The sequence below is a fragment of the Odocoileus virginianus genome, chromosome 4 (assembly GCF_023699985.2).
Source record: "Odocoileus virginianus isolate 20LAN1187 ecotype Illinois chromosome 4, Ovbor_1.2, whole genome shotgun sequence".
Taxonomy (NCBI): Eukaryota; Metazoa; Chordata; class Mammalia; order Artiodactyla; family Cervidae; genus Odocoileus; species Odocoileus virginianus.
In genome coordinates this window covers 82,237,025-82,252,700 of record NC_069677.1, presented here as the reverse complement: position 1 = coordinate 82,252,700, position 15,676 = coordinate 82,237,025, and the positions used below count along the sequence as shown (strand labels likewise).

General features: G+C 49.7%; 3 protein-coding genes across 3 annotated transcripts in view; all 3 read left to right on the top strand.

The window, feature by feature from the left end:
* TSPEAR (thrombospondin type laminin G domain and EAR repeats) overlaps positions 1–15,676 on the top strand; it is a 161,733-nt gene that overhangs the window by 87,994 nt on the left and 58,063 nt on the right. The window contains exon 2 of the mRNA XM_070466865.1: positions 1,848–2,068. Within this exon, the coding sequence (XP_070322966.1) occupies positions 1,848–2,068 (221 nt within the window). The remainder of the gene's footprint in view (positions 1–1,847; positions 2,069–15,676) is intronic.
* LOC110131152 (keratin-associated protein 10-8-like) lies at positions 1,983–9,186 on the top strand. The gene is made up of 2 exons (XM_020883589.2): positions 1,983–2,068; positions 7,056–9,186. Exon 2 carries the CDS (start codon positions 8,129–8,131, stop codon positions 8,987–8,989), a length of 861 nt encoding a protein of 286 aa, XP_020739248.2. The 5' UTR covers positions 1,983–2,068; positions 7,056–8,128; the 3' UTR covers positions 8,990–9,186.
* LOC139034701 (keratin-associated protein 10-8-like) lies at positions 9,457–15,252 on the top strand. The gene is made up of 3 exons (XM_070465912.1): positions 9,457–9,461; positions 14,351–14,558; positions 14,667–15,252. The coding sequence occupies exons 1-3, from the start codon at positions 9,457–9,459 to the stop codon at positions 15,054–15,056; spliced, it is 603 nt and encodes a 200-aa protein (XP_070322013.1). The 3' UTR covers positions 15,057–15,252.

Here is a 15,676-nt window from a genome sequence, read left to right as displayed (position 1 = left end):
GACCTGCCCTCCCATCACAGAGCAGCATCCAATCCCTCTCTCACCACATCCTCCAAAGGGTCTCGCCTGTCTGTCCTCCCAGACCCTGCTCAGGCCACCACATCCCTGGGTCCCCAGCACTGCTGCCCAGCTGGCGTGAGCCTAAAGTCGGTGTCCAGCCTGCCCTCAGTCCCTGCACCCTCGGGTATGTTCATAGCCGGTGGGCGCCTCCAGACACTTGAGGATGCCCCTTGGCCCTCTCCAGGAGGACGTCAGCATCCCTAGCTGTGCCCCAGGCTTGATGGCCCTTAACTCTGAAACTTGTTGAGCACTGGGGGTGGGACAGTGTGATCTGGTTTGAAGAGCCTAAGTTCCTTGCTTGTTGAGGCCACTTACTTTCCCCGTAAGAATTTCCTGCCTTCTGGGTAGACTCTCTCTGTTCTCTGGACCTCGCCCCTCCCCCTGCCCACCCTGGTCTGCTCTGGTCCCTCTCACCGCTGACCTTCCACGTTTTGCGCTCTGACTTTGAGTGGCTATCGCCTGCAGTGCAGGAGACCCCGGTTCAATTCCTGGGTCGGGAAGTTCCGCTGGAGAAGGGATAGGCTACCCACTCCAGCATTCCTGGGCTTCCCTTGTGGCTCAGCTGGTAAAGAATCCACCTGCAATGCGGGAGACCTGTGTTTGGTCCCTGAATTGGGAAGATCCCCTGGAGAAGGGAAAGGCTACCCACTCCAATATTCTGGCCTGGAGAATTCCATGGACTGTATAGCCCATGGGGTTCCAAAAAGGCAGACACAATTGAGCGACTTTCACTTCACTCCTCTCTTCTTTGGACTCAGTGTTTTTCCTCTTAGCTGGTTTGGAGAGACCTTTCCCTTCCTAAATCCCCTTAATTTAATGGAGAAAACACGCTCCTTGTCTTCTGCTTCATTCTCCGCGTTTGTGACACCCCGCCACAGGGAGCCTCCACAAAGCCCCTTCTGGTCACCCTCTGGGGCCGAGCAGAGCAGCCTTGGGGTGGGTGGGGCTGGGCCTGAGCGCGGTGGGAGTGCACTGGGGCGTCCTTTGCTCTCACGGCCTCAGCCCTGCTGACTTTGCTGACCCATCCCCATAGTGCCCTGACCACCAGCTCCATTCAGGCTCAGGCCTCCTAGCAGGACCGCCAGGGCCCTAGGGAGACAGCTCTGGGGCGTGACTTTTCATTCGCACGTGCCTGTCGCTTATCCCAGCCATGGCGTGACACATGGTGGCCAAGTCTGGAAGGGTCCAAGGGGCAGCCGTGGGCTCTGCCCCGAGCCAGTCCTTCCCTCCCACTGTGGGGCCAGGGGGTGGTGGGGTTGACACGACCCCCGCCACTAGTCACAGGTGCTCACCCGGCTTCCCACTGTCCTTTCCTACCATCTGGCCTTGGGTGTGTTTTGTCTGATGACCTTGAACTTCAGAACAGGAGCCTGCCTGCTCCTCTGCAGCGTGTGGAGGAGGCAGTGCCCGGGCCGGGGTGAGTCCAGGTCTTGTCAGGTGCCCACCCTCCAGCAGCACAGGGAACCTTACAGACGACTCTGCGGGACACGGATGCGGTACCTGCCGCGTCCAGACCCGGATGCTTCCCGCGTGGGAACCTGTCTCCTGGGCACCTGGGGCTAGGCGGGGCCTTCCTGGACCTCCAGCAGGCCCAGCACAGCTCCTGTCAGCCGGAGAATAGGGTGGAGGCGTGGGGAGGAGAGGTCACGGCAGACCCATTGGGTTGTAAGCTCTCCGTCTGCTCACTGGTTAGAGGGAAGTTGTGACAGCCAGCTTGCAGAGCTCTTGTGAAGATGCTGAAGTCACACCCGGGCACCCTGTAACCCACTGTGATTTCCTTGACACAGACCTGCGGCCCCTGGATGTGCTGGCAGAGGCGGTCCCTCCCGATGGCTCTGCAGTCGGGGTCAGGGTGATGCAGGTCCAAGGCGCACGAGGACTCCAGCTCTCAGCTGCCGCGCCCCATGCCCTGAGCTTCCCTGCCTCGAGGATTTTCTTCAGATGTGACCTCTTCCCGGAGGAATTTTCCATCGTTGTGACCTTGAGAGTCCCCAGCCTCCCCCCTAAGGTCAGTGACTTCTCCTGCTCTACCTGTAGAGCCTGTGGCTTTACCCCTGTGCCTTTGCGTGTTCCCCGTGCCAGAGTGTGCAGAGGGCACGACCCGCCCATCAAGAGGTCAAGAGTGGCCGGCCTTGGTAGGTACTGAGGTGCCCATTGCTGTGAGTGTGCAGGCAGAGCCTGCGTGACCATCGCCAGGGGTCTGTATAGCAGCTGTAACTTTCCGGTGTGCTTAGCTGTCAAAGGCGAGGGATGATGCCGCAGGTTTTACTTTGACATCCTATGGCAGGAAATGTGAACAAAATAACAAAACATACCCTTCTGGGATCTGCTTACCTGTGATTTGCAGTCCCATCCAGCCCAGATCCAGCTAACATCCCCATCCTCTCCTGCCAGGATGGGAGCACTCTGGAAGGTTCCGCAGGGTCCGGGAGAGGCACTTGCTAGGCATGCAACCCATCCTTCATGTTCCAAGTCAGGATCCTCCATCTTCTCTTAGCAGTGTCCATGCAGCCTCAGTTGTGTCCAGCTCTTTGTGACTCCATGGACTGTAGCCCACCAGGCTCCTCTGCCCATGGAATTTTCCAGGGAAGAATACTGCAGTGGGTTGCCATTTCCTCCTCCAAGAGATCTTCCCAACCTAGGGACTGAACCCACATCTCCTGTGTCTCCTGCATTGACAAGTGGATGCTTTACCACTGAGCCACCCGGAAAGCCCCTTCCTTCCATAACCAAGACTCTCGCTGTGGGTTTTCTGTCAACTGTGATTCCATCCTGATACTCTCCAGGGACTTCTGCTCGCTCATCCTCTCTGCTTTCATTCCACACAATCTACCTGCAAACCTATCTGCTGAGTTTTCAGCTCCAGCCATTGCATTTTCAGTACTGTAATTTCCATTGTCTTCTATTTTATGTCATGTCAAGTTCTCAGGTAGAAGTCTTTGTCATGCCAGCTACTTTCTTGAACAAGATCCAATCCACGGGTCTCCCAGAAAATTGACTCCTTCTCTTTACTTCCTGTGATTCTCAGTAACTTTTTAAAAACAGGTTTGTTGAGCCGTGATTCAGATACCTGAGATGCACATGTCGGGGCGTTGGGTGCAGTCAACCTCCACGCGCAACCCTCACCACAGCCTGTTGTAGCTCATGCCTGTTACCTCAGAAGGAAGCCCTTAGCCCACTAGCTCCCACCCTTCACCCCACACTCCCCACCCCCAGCCCTAGGCAGCAACCCATTGACTTTACATTATCTTTGGATTTGCCTGGACATTTCCTAGCACTGGAATCATATAATGTATGGTCTTTGTAACTGGCTTATGTAGTATGTGTCCAAGGTTCACCCGTGTCGTAGTGTGTATCAGTGCTTCACTTGTTTTTGTGGCCACACCGTAGATTACTGTGAGGATATACCACATTTTGATCACCCCATCCATCATTGATGGACATTTGACTTGTTGCTATCTTCTGGATATTATGAATAATGCTACTATAAACATTCACGTGCACGTTTTTGTATTGGCATGGATTTTCATCTCTCTTGGGTATATACTTAGTGGAGTTGATGGCTCTTATATCAATGGGTTAACATTTTAGAAACTACCAGACTGTCTCCCAAAGTCACTGCACCATCTGACATCCCCATCAGCCCTGGATGAAGGTTGCGCTCTCCACATCCTCCCCAGCCCTTGTTGGTATCTGACTTCATTATTCTAGTGACCTTTGTGGGCGTGAAGCAGTATCTCACTGTGGCTTTGATTTCATTCCCCTGATGAGTAGTGATGGTGTGTATTTTTTCATGCGCATACCAGCCATTTATGTCTCTTCTTTGGAGGAATGTCTATTCAAGTCCTCTGCCTAGTTTTTAATTGGATTATTTGCCTTTTAAATTGTTTTATGAGAGTTCTTTATATATTCTAAATATAAGTTCCTTGTGCTCTATAGGATTTTCAAATATTTTCCCCCATTCTATGGATTGTATTTTCACTTTCTTGATAGTCTCCTTTGAAGTACAAAATGTTTTAATTTTGATGAAGTCATATTTACCTATTTTTTTTTATTGCTTATACTTTTAAAGCCATATCTTAGAATCCAATGCCAGATCTGAGGACATGAAGATTTATCCCAAAGTTTCCTCTAAGAGCTTTATAGAATTAGCTTTTTAAAAACAATTTTTTAAAGAAACTTAAAAAAAAAAATTTGGTTGTGCTGAGTCTTCACTGCTAACACAGAGGCACACAATTATGTATTGATTAGTTGATGAAAATGAGACCAGAGGCCCACAGGAAAATCTTTGTTTCCCCTAGAAGCAAAGGTCCAGTGTTTGTAGTGACTTTCTACAACATAATAATAAGCATTAACTGTGGTTGGCTTTACACCTGCTATTTCACTTTTTCGTTCCTTACTTCACGTCTTTTCATAGTTGAGTTCCTCTTTGGGTTTCCTAGGTGGCTCAGTGGTAAAGAATCTGCCTGTCCCTGCAGGAGAGGCAGGCGCAACCCCTTGGTCAGGAAGATCCCCTGGAGAAGGAAATGGCAACCAACTCCAGTATTCTTGTCTGGAAAATCACATGGACAGAGGAGCCTGGTGGTCTACAGTCCATGGGGTTGCAAGAGAGCTGGATGCAACTTTGTAACTAAACAACAACAGCAAATCCTCCTTTACTGTTTTTCTTTTACTTTTAGTTAATATTTTCCAATATAGTATTCTATTTCTTTAATGACTTTTTACCCTGTTTTTAAAATTTTCCCTTAGCATTTGCTCTAGGGCCTACCATATATTTATTTGAGTTATCAGAATCAACTTCTGATTTATACTGACTCAATTCCAGTGATGTATGAAAACATTGCTCCATTTTATATATAATTCTATTCCTTCCTATTTTTTCTGTGGTCTTGCTGTTACAATATTGCACCTTAAAATGTTAAAATCAAATGATATGTGGTTATAATGACTACTTATTATACTTTTATGATTTTTTAAGAAGATTAGGGAAGAAAGGAAAGCAATATATATTTAAAGCTTGTTCTATGCTAACCTTTTTATCATTTCTGGTTCTCTTCACTTTTTCCTGTAGATCTGAGTCATCATTTGCTGTCATTTCCTTTGCCCAATATGGCTGTGCTGATATTGCCAAATATATTACATTTCTATGAACTGTATGCCTAACAATACATTGCATACATATTGTTTTATACAATGCTTTATATGTATATTATTTTAAATTGTGCTAAATCAATTAAGAGAATAAACAAGAAAAATGAATTTGTATTTTTCTTGTAATTACATAGTTACCTTACTGGTGCTTTTTGTTTTTCTCCTGTGGATTAGATTTTCTGTCTGATTACTGGCTTCTTTAGTATGTTTTATAAGATGAATCAACTAATAACAAATTCTCTGTATTTTTATCTGGGAATATATTTTTCCTCCATGTATTAAAAATGGCTTGTTGTATATAGGATTATTTTTTATAATTTATTTATTTTAATCAGAGGTTAATTGCTTTACAATATTGTAGTGGTTTTTGCCATACATTGACGTGAATCAGCCATGGGTGTACATGTGTTCCCCATCCTGAACCCCCCCCACCTCCCTCCCCATCCCATCCCTCAGGATCATCCCAGTGCACCAGCCCTGAGCACCCTGTCTCCTGCATCCAACCTGGACTGGCGATCTGTTTCACGTGTGATGATAATATACATGTTTCAATGCTATTCTCCCACATCATCCCGCCCTCGCCTTCTCCCACAGAGTCCAGTAGACTGTTCTACACATCTGTGTCTCCTTCGCTGTCCCGCTTATAGGGTTATCATTACCATCTTTCTAAATTCCATATATATGCATTAATATACTGTATTGGTGTTTTTCTTTCTGACTTATTTCACTCTGTATAATAGGCTGCAGTTTCATCCACCTCATTAGAACTGATTCAAATGTATTCTTTTTAATGTCTGAGTAATATTCCATTGTGTATATGTACCACAGTTTTCTTATCCATTTGTCTGCTGATGGACATCTAGGTTGCCTCCATGTCCTGGCTATTATAAACAGTGCTGCGATCAACATTGGGTTACATGTGTCTCTTTCAATTCTGGTTTCCTTGGTGTGTATGCCCAGCAGTGGGATTGCTGGGTCATATGGCAGTTCTAGTTCCAGTTTTTTAAGGAATCTCCACACTGTTCTCCATAGTAGCTGTAAAACTAGTTTGCATTCCCACCAACAGTGTAAGAGGGTTCCCTTTTCTCCACACCCTTTCCGGCATTTATTGGTTTTAGATTTTTGGGTAGCAGCCATTCTGACTGTCGTGAGATGGTACCTCATTGTGGTTTTGATTTGTATTTCTCTGATAATGAGTGAAGTTGAGCATCTTTTCATGTGTTTGTTAGCCATCTGTATGTCTTCCTTGGAGAAATGTCTGTTTAGTTATTTGGCCCATTTTTTGATTGGGTCATTTATTTTTCTGGAATTGAGCTGCAGGAGTTGCTTGCATATTTTTGAGATTAATTCTCTGTCAGTTGCTTTGTTTGCTATTATTTTCTCCCATTCTGAAGGCTGTCTTTTCACCTTACTTATAGTTTCCTTTGTTGTACAAAAGCTTTTAAGTTTAATTAGGTCCCATTTGTTTATTTCCTTTACTCTGGGAGGTGGGTCATAGAGGATCCTGGTGTGATTTATGTCAGAGAGTGTATATAGGATTATTGATTGACAGTTTATACTTTGAGCAATTTGAGAATACGTGGTCCCATTGACTCAGGTCTCCATTGTTTCTGATGGGAAGCCATCTGTAAGTCTTACTGGGATTCCCTTGTGAGTGACTCAGTATTTTTCTCCTTCTCCTTTTGAGATTTTCTCCATGTTTTTGACTTTCAGTGTATTTACTAGGATGTGTCTGTTTGTGACTCTTATGTGTGTATCTTATTTGGAATTTATTCAACCTCCTGGATGTGTAGGTTAAAGTTGTTCAATACATTTATGCAGTTTTAACCTAATATTTCTTTAAGGTAATATTTCTCCATTGTGGTCTGACTGCCATGCAGTCCTACAGTCGAGTCCCCAGCTCTACTCATCAGAGGTCAGTGAAGGCTGGAACTCAGGAGCCCACTGGCCCCTGACAAGTCTTCTATGGAATCTGGGGGCTACCTGCAGACAAGGGTGTCACCAAGGTCCTGCCCTTGCCCCTTCAGAGACTTGGAAGAACACAGTGGCTGAAAAATGTGGACACACAGGGTCGTGGCCGGATGCCGTTGTGGTCACTAGATCACAGCTGTAGATGGAGTTCTGGAGACGCATTGTGCAGGTGTCTGTGCGCAAGACTCGTGGACAACCAGGCCCTCCTACTGACCTTTACTATGCAGACTCCAGGACCTCATCCTGTGAACTCCTACCAGTGGAAGGGGTCCTTGAGGGAGGAGATATTGTTCTAATCAGCACCCAGGGCTGCAGGAGCCCCTGACATTGTCTGGACTGTGAGGAGAGGAGGAAGGTGTGAGCATTAAGACTTTTCTGTGCAGCTTCTATAAAAGCTCAGCTGCAATGCAGCAAAAGGCAATTGCTCCAGTGGTCATTCTCTCTGGGCTAGCCTGCATCTGCATCCGAGGCCTTTTCTGTGAGCCAGTCTCTGCCCCAGGAGGACACAGCCCCTCACTTCTGCCCCAGGGTGCACTCCTAGTAGACCCAAGTCCCCTCATCTCCCCCAACAACCACAGTATCAGCTCACAAAGTGCAGCCTGCTCTATCAGCTCACACCCTGCAGCCACGCTAGTGGGGCATGGCCAGACCTGTCCACTCCTGAACATACCCTCCCTTCTCTCAAAGCCCTGATTCTGGGATTGGCTCTCATCCCTTCCTTGGGACTAGGAGTTTTGTTTACAAGAGCAGCTGCTGTCCCCACTGGAGCAGAGGGCCATTGCTCTCAGAAAGTTACCTGGCTGCTACTGTCCTTGCAAAGGCATCAGAAGCTTTGTTATTATCTTTCCTCTGGAGACAAACATGGGCAGGATATCCCTGCCTCCACTCAGGAGCCTCACCAGCCAAAGGTATTTACAGAGAGTGACCAGTGCTGCCAAAACAGAGCATGACACTAAACAAAAACAAGGAAGGAAAGACTTCATCAAGCTGCTGCCAGACAACACACAACACAGAGGAGACATATAAAGCTGGGGAGCTCTGGGCACTCACACACACACTCACTCACACTCACATCCTCACCCTCCTCTGGCCCCACAACCCCACCATGGCTTTCTCCAACCTGTCTGCTTGCTCCAGCGACTTGAGCTACAGCAGCCGGGTCTGCCTGCCCAGGTCCTATGACTCCTGCACCGACTCCTCTTGGCAGGTGGACGACTGTCCAGAGAGCTGCTGCGAGCCCCCCTGCTGTGCCCCCAGCTGCTGCGCCCCGGCCCCCCGCCTGACCCTCCTCTGTGCCCCAGTGAGCTGCGAGTCCAGCCCCTGCTGCCAGCCAGCCTGCAGCAGCTCCTGCCTGGCCTCATGCTGCCAGCCGTCTAGCTGCCAGTCCTCCTGCTGCACCTCCTCCCCCTGCCAGCAGGCCTGCTGTGAGCCCGTCTGTTGCACTCCTGTGTGCTGCAGGCCCGTGTGCTGTGAGCCCGTCTGCTGCAGGCCTGTCTGCTGCAGGCCCGTGTGCTGTGAGCCTGTCTGCTGCAGGCCTGTCTGCTGCAGGCCCGTGTGCTGTGAGTCCTCCCCCTGCTCAGCCTCCTTGTGCTGCCAGCCCAACCCCTGCTCCTCGGTCAGTTGCAGACCCTCCTCCTCCGTGTCCCTGCTCTGCCGTCCTGTGTGCCGCCCCGCCTGCTGCGTGCCCGCCTCCTCCTGCCAGCCCAGCTGCTGCCGCCCGGCCTCCTCTGTGTCCCTGCTCTGCCGGCCCGCATGCTCCCGCCCTGCTTGCTGCCTCCCAACCTTGGCCCCGGAGCCCTGTTGCTGACCTAGCACATTGCCAACTCCTTCCAGGGCCAATGCTGACTTTCACCTGAAATTTCTGTGGCCTTGAGCCCAGTCTGGGGTCTCCTTCTGCCCCAGAATTTCCTGTTAGCAGCCTGGGCTGGCTCCTGGTTCCCTCCAGGTCCTGAGATTCAGCCAGCATCCTGCTCTCCATCCTTGTTGGTCATGGATTTTGTCCTGACCTAGGTGAGGGGTCTGCCTGTTAACAAATAAAGTCACCGTCATGCCATCTCTGTGCCTGGAGTGCATATCTGGTCAAACCCTGGGAAAGACCTTTGTTGTGGACAGTGGGCTGAGCTGGGTTAGAAACCTGGCCTTGAGCTGGGTTCAGAGCAGTAACATCATCAGGCTCGGCTCCCCACGCCCTGCTCCTCACTGCCTGGGTGTCCTGTGGCCATAGATCTACTGCAGCCTCCAGTCCAGAGCATCCTGCTCACCTGTAGACCGTGCATGACGTGAGTGATGCGGGGGAGAGGGGCACATGTTCAGGCCCCGGGCTTGCACACTAGGAACATGGGGCCTCACTAGGGACAAAGGAGACCCCGTTTAATAAACATCTGCCTTGAATACGTAAAGCTTACTCCAGAAACAGTGTCAGACAGGCTGGTGCCAGCCGTTCTCTAGTGCCCTGGACATGACTGTGAGTGCTTTCCTCTGTGTGCAGAGGTGTGGATGTTGAGAGCCACATGCAGTGATGTTGGGAGCCTGTGTGAGTCAGGGTTCACCAGAGAAAGAACCAATAAGGCATGTGCACAAAGCTACTGAACAACAGCAATCCAAAAGCTTAGCATTTCAGTACACCTGATAATGATGAAATATCAGAATCTCACCAGGGTCGCTGCCTGGGAAAGATCAGACTGTGTGTGACCAACTGAACCCATCGCTCTGACTGTTTAGACTTTTCTTCCTCTTCTTCTCACCTACACCTGCCCATTTCCCCACGTGCTCCTGTATGTTTCCTCACTTGGGCCTTTGTCTTCTTTCTTTCTGGTTTTTCTTTTTAAGATTTTTTTTAACCTGGACCATTTATAAACTCTTTATTGAATTTGTTCCCATGTTGCTTTTGTTTTATGATTTGGTTTCTCTGGCCGAAGGGCGTGTGGGGTCTTGGCTCCCTGATCAGGGACCGAACCCACACCCCATGGACTGGAAGGTGGATCCTTAACCCCTGGACCTCCAGGGGAGACCTGTCATTCGTCTTGTCTCTTTAAATGTTTCTCCAGGAGGGAAACATGCATAGAGTGCTTTCTAAGCTCTTGCTTATGTGAAAATTCACTGCTGTTCTCTTTACTTGAGAAAGATACAATGGACTTCTCAGGTGGTACTAGTGGTAAAGAATTGGCCTGCCAGTGCAGGAGAAAGATGTACTAATTTGAAAATAGGAAAAATCACCTTAGTCCCACGTATACCCCCAGAAGCTCTGTGTCTTTCACTGTTTGGTGGGAAAGGTCTGGGGTCCACCCAGTAATAGTTCATTTTTAATCAGACTGTCTGCCGTTTCTTCCTGCCTGGAGATGGAGCTGCCCTTCATTCAGTTCATTTAAAAACTGCCAATTTGGAAAACTCAGCAGTGGCCACAGGACTGGGAAATGTCAGTTTCCATTCCAGTCACTAAGAAAGGCAATCCCAAAGAATGCTCCACAATGCACAATTGCACTCATCTCACACACTAGCAGAGTGATGCTCAAAATTCTCCAAGCCAGGCTTCAACACTACGTGAACTGTGAACTACCAGATGTTCAAGCTGGTTTTAGAAAAGGCAGAGGAACCAGAGATCAAATTGCAAACATCCGCTGGATCATCAAAAAAGCAAGAGAGTTCCAGAAAAACATCGATTTCTGCTTTATTGACTATGCCAAAGCCTTCGACTGTGTGGATCATAATAAACTGTGGAAAATTCTGAAAGAGATGGGAATACCAGACCACCTGACCTGCCCCTTGAAAAAGCTGTATGCAGGTCAGGAAGCAACAGTTAAACCTGCACGTGGAACAACAGACTGGTTCCAAATAGGAAAAGGAGTACATCAAGGCTGTATAATGCCACCATGCTTATTTAACTTATATGCAGAGTACATCATGAGAAAGGCTGGGCTGGCTGAAGGACAAGCTGGAATCAAGATTGCTGGGAGAAATATCAAGAACCTCAGATAAGCAGATGACACCACTCTTATGGCAAAAAGTGAAGAAGAACTAAGCAGCCTCTTGATGAAAGTGAAAGAGGAGAGTGAAAAAATTGTCTTAAAGCTCATCATTCAAAAAACAAAGATCATGGCATCTGGTCCCATCACTTCATGGCATAAGGTTGAGAAAGTGTGGAAACAGTGACTGACTTTGTTTTGAGGGGCTCCAAAATCACTGCAGATGGTGATAGCAGCCATGAAATAAAAAGACGCTTACTCCTTAGAAGAAACATTATGAACAACCTAGACAGCATATTAAAAAGCAGAGACATTACTGTGCCAACAAAGGTCTGTCTAGTCAAAGCTATGATTTTTCCAGTAGTTGTGTATGGATGTGAGAGTTGGACTATGAAGAAAGCTGAGTGCAGAAGAATTGATGCTATTGAACTGTGGTGTTGGAGAAGACTCTTGAGAGTCCCTTGGACTGCAAGGAGATCCAACCAGTCCATCCTAAAGGAAATCAGTCCTGAATGTTCATCAAAGGACTGATGCTGAAGCTGAAACTCTAATCCTTTGGCCACCTGATGCGAAGAGCTGACTCATTTGAAAAGACCGTGATGCTGGCAAAGATTGAAGCCAGGTGGAGAAGGGGAAAACAGAGGATGAGATGGTTGGATGGCATCTCTGACTCAATGGACGTGAGTTTGAGTAAACTCCAGGAGTTAGTGATGGACAGGGAGGCCTGGCGTGCTGTGGTCCATGGGGTCGCAGTCAGACATGACTGAGCGACTGGACTGAACTATCTGAATGTATGTTTATGGTGGGCTCTAAAAATCAGATGCTCTTGAATTCATGAGGCCCTTCCAGTCCAGACACATGCACCTTGGTGCACTCTGCTCAGAGTGGCTCGTGTACAGCCCTGTCTTTATTGTCTTTTCCTAATTCTTCCTTCTTCCCTGTTAGCAACTGAGTGATCATGTTTGGTGTCAGCGAAACACATGGTCTGTTTACTACATTTTCTCTCATCATATTTGAGGATTTATGCTTTACCTCTGTTGGGCTTCCCTTGTGGCTCAGCTGGTAAAGAATCTGCCTGCAATGCGGGAGACCTGTATTTGATCCCTGGGTTGGGAAGATCCTCTGAAGAAAGGACAGCCTACCCACTCCAGTATTCTGGCCTGGAGAATTCCATGGACTGTATAATCTATGGGGTCGCAAAAAGTCAGACACGACTGAGCAACTTTCACTACACTCTGTTGGAGTAAGAAGTGGCACCTCACTCCAGTATTCTTGCTTGGAGAATCCCATGGACAGAGGAACCTGGCGGGCTACAGTTCCATGGGGTCACAAAGAGTCAGGCACGACTGAGCCCCTGAGCAAGCATGCATACTTTACCTCTGTGGTTTGGAGGAACTAGCAGTGTCTGTGCTGAAAACCACAGAATTGATTTTCTGTGGGGTTAAGTTTTCTCTTTCCCTCCTCTGTTGTAAATTTTCAGCACAGCTGCCTGGAGGTAAATTGCCTTGGACACATGCTTCCTTCTGTATCTAGCACTGAAGTTGGCTTGGGGGAATGCCTGGGTAAGAGCCTCGATCCTATGTACAGACGGCTGGCTTCCAGTCCCAGTCCTGATACTTTGGGCTGTGTGACCTGGAGATGGTTCCTTAAGTTCTCTGTGCCTGGGCTTCCTCATCTATTTACAGAAACTTCCTTGCTGAGTGGATGTGAAATCAAGTGACTTGGCAGGTGTAGAGCGTTCAGATCACCACCTGGCCTAGAACAGGTGCTCAGACAGTGTCATCTGACCCCACAGCTGTGGTCAGGGCCACCGTGATGACCACTGCCCAGATGTCACTGTCTTCCCTCAGAGTCAGCCCTTGCTGACTTTGTGTTTCAGGCTCCCTGGGACCACATCTTCTTGTATCCACAAGGAAAACCAACTCTTGCCTGAGCTTTACTTTTGGGTGTTGCCTCGCATCCTCGAGTCTCTGCTGCTCACACGTGGGGTCTCCAGGAGGAGACCCTCCCTCTCTCTGAGTCTTTCTGGGCATCACCTTTGAGGAAGACAAACTCCAGCCAGAGGGGCAGGTTGCTCGGCTGAGGAGTATGGGGTGCACAGGGTGTGCTGTGAATAGTTGGGTTTGGGTGAAAGGTTGATGAACGTGGCCCCTGACTCAGACACCTGTGAGCGCTACTCCCTGAAGAGATCTCCTAACAGATGCCACGTATGACCACGCTCCATTAACGCTCCTCTCAGGCACACTGGCTGGGCTGCAGGGGACTGGATTCCCCATTCACCATGCCTCCTACTGACAGAGCACCTGCTGGAGGTGGGGTGCCAGGATCTCCCAGCAGCCCCTGCTGAACATGACCCTTACCTGGTTCCACGGTCACATCCCCTGGATGTGGTCACATCCCACTTGAATTTTACAGACAAGCACATGTCACATTACACCTAAATTTTAAAATGTGTAAACGTCAAAATAACATTAAAAGTACTGTGCCTCAAACAGAGGAGAGCTGCGACGTCTAAATTCACCAATTTAGAGGCATGTTCACCTCTAAACCTCACTCAGCATTGTTCCTCTTGTTCAGTTGCTCAGTCGTGTCCCACTCCCGTGACCCCATGGACTACAGCACAACAGGCTTCCCTGTCCTTCAACAACTTCCAGAGCCTGCTCAAACTCATGTCCATTGAGTCAATGTTGCCATCTAACCAACTCGTCAGCTGTTGTCCCCTTCTCCTCCTGCTTTAATCTTTCCCAGCATCAGGGTCTTTTTTAATGAGTCAGCTCTTTGAATTAGGTGGCCAAAGGATTGGAGCTTCGGCTTCAGCATCAGTCCTTCCAATGAGTATTCAGGGTTCATTTCCTTTAGGATCTTACCTCAGATATTTTCTATATCTTTTCTGGAGCCAAACAACGGAGAGATGGGAAAACATGCTGCAACATGGGATATTTATACTCACAGGTTTAATGAGTGAAAACTATTGTGGAAACCACGCCAGCACTAATGAGGGGCTCCTGCAGCCAGCTCTCAACCCCAACAAGGAAGGGAGGGCCTGGGAGTCTCCTGTGGGGACAACAGAAGCCAGGGGCCAGGTATAAAAGCCCTGCATCCCCAAGCACTTCACACACACAGCTCACACACTCACACACACTCAAACCCTCCTCCAGCCCCACCGCCTCCACCACGGCCGCATCCACCCTGTCCGTCTGCTCCAGGGACCTGAGCTATGACTGTCCAGAGAGCTGCTGCGAGCCCCCCTGCTGCGCCCCCAGCTGCTGCACCCCGGCCCCCCGCCTGACCCTCCTCTGTGCCCCAGTGAGCTGCGAGTCCAGCCCCTGCTGCCAGCCAGCCTGCAGCAGCTCCTCCCCCTGCCAGCAGGCCTGCTGTGAGCCCGTCTGCTGCAGGCCCGTCTGCTGCACGTCTGTCTGCTGCACACCTGTGTGCTATGAAGCCGCCCCCTGCTCAACCTCCTCATGTTGCCAGCAGTCTAGCTGCCAGCCCTCATGCTACACCTCCTCCCTCTGCCCGCAGGCCTGCTGTGAGCCCGTCTGCTGCAGGCCCGTCTGCTGCACGTCTGTCTGTTGCACACCTGTCTGCTGCAGGCCCGTGTGCTGTGAGCCCGTCTGCTGCAGACCTGTCTGCTGCAGGCCTGTCTGCTGCAGACCTGTCTGCTGTGAGTCCTCCCCCTGCTCAGCCTCCTTGTGCTGCCAGCCCAACCCCTGCTCCTCGGTCAGTTGCAGGCCCTCCTCCTCTGTGTCCCTGCTCTGCCGTCCTGTGTGCCGCCCTGCCTGCTGCGTGCCTGCCTCCTCCTGCCAGCCCAGCTGCTGCCGCCCGGCCTCCTGCGTGTCCCTGCTCTGCCGGCCCGCATGCTCCCGCCCTGCTTGCTGCCTCCCAACCTTGGCTCCGGAGCCCTGTTGCTGACCTGGCACATTGCCAATTCCTTCCAGGGCCAATGCTGACTTTCACCTGAAACTTCTGTAGCCTTGAGCCCAGTCTGGGGTCTCCTTGTGCCCCAGAATTTCCTAGTAGCCACCTAGGCTGGCTCCTGGTTCCCTCCAGGCCCTGAGATTCAGCCAGCATCCTGCTCTCCATCCTTGTTGGTCATGATTTTGTCCTGACCTAGGTGAGGGATCTGACTGTTAACAAATAAAGTCACTGTCATGCCATCTCTGTGCCTGGAGTGCATATCTGGTCAAACCCTGGGAAAGACCTTTGTTGTGGACAGTGGGCTGGGCTGGGTTAGAAACCTGGCCTTGAGCTGCGTCCAGGACAGTAACATCATCAGGCTCGGCTCCCCACGCCCTGCTCCTCACTGCCTGGGTGTCCTGTGGCCATAGATCTACTGCAGCCTCCAGTCCAGAGCATCCTGCTCACCTGTAGACCCTGCATGAAGTGAGTGATGGAGGGGAGTGAGGCAGATGTTCAAGCCCCAGGCTTGCACACTGGGAACACGGGGCCTCACTAGGGACAAAGGAGACCCCATTTAATAAACATCTGCCTTGAATATGTAAAACTTACCAAAGAATTGATGCTTTTGAACT

What these genes read in the sequence shown, in the direction of transcription:
- LOC139034701 (XM_070465912.1), top strand. An exon ending in GGCCCGTCTGCTGCACGTCT is followed by an intron (nt 14,559 to 14,666) that starts GTCTGCTGCACA and finishes CTCTGCCCGCAG; the next exon opens with GCCTGCTGTGAGCCCGTCTG.
- LOC110131152 (XM_020883589.2), top strand. Translation starts at nt 8,129, where the DNA reads ATGACACTAAACAAAAACAAGGAAGGAAAGACTTCATCAAGCTGCTGC.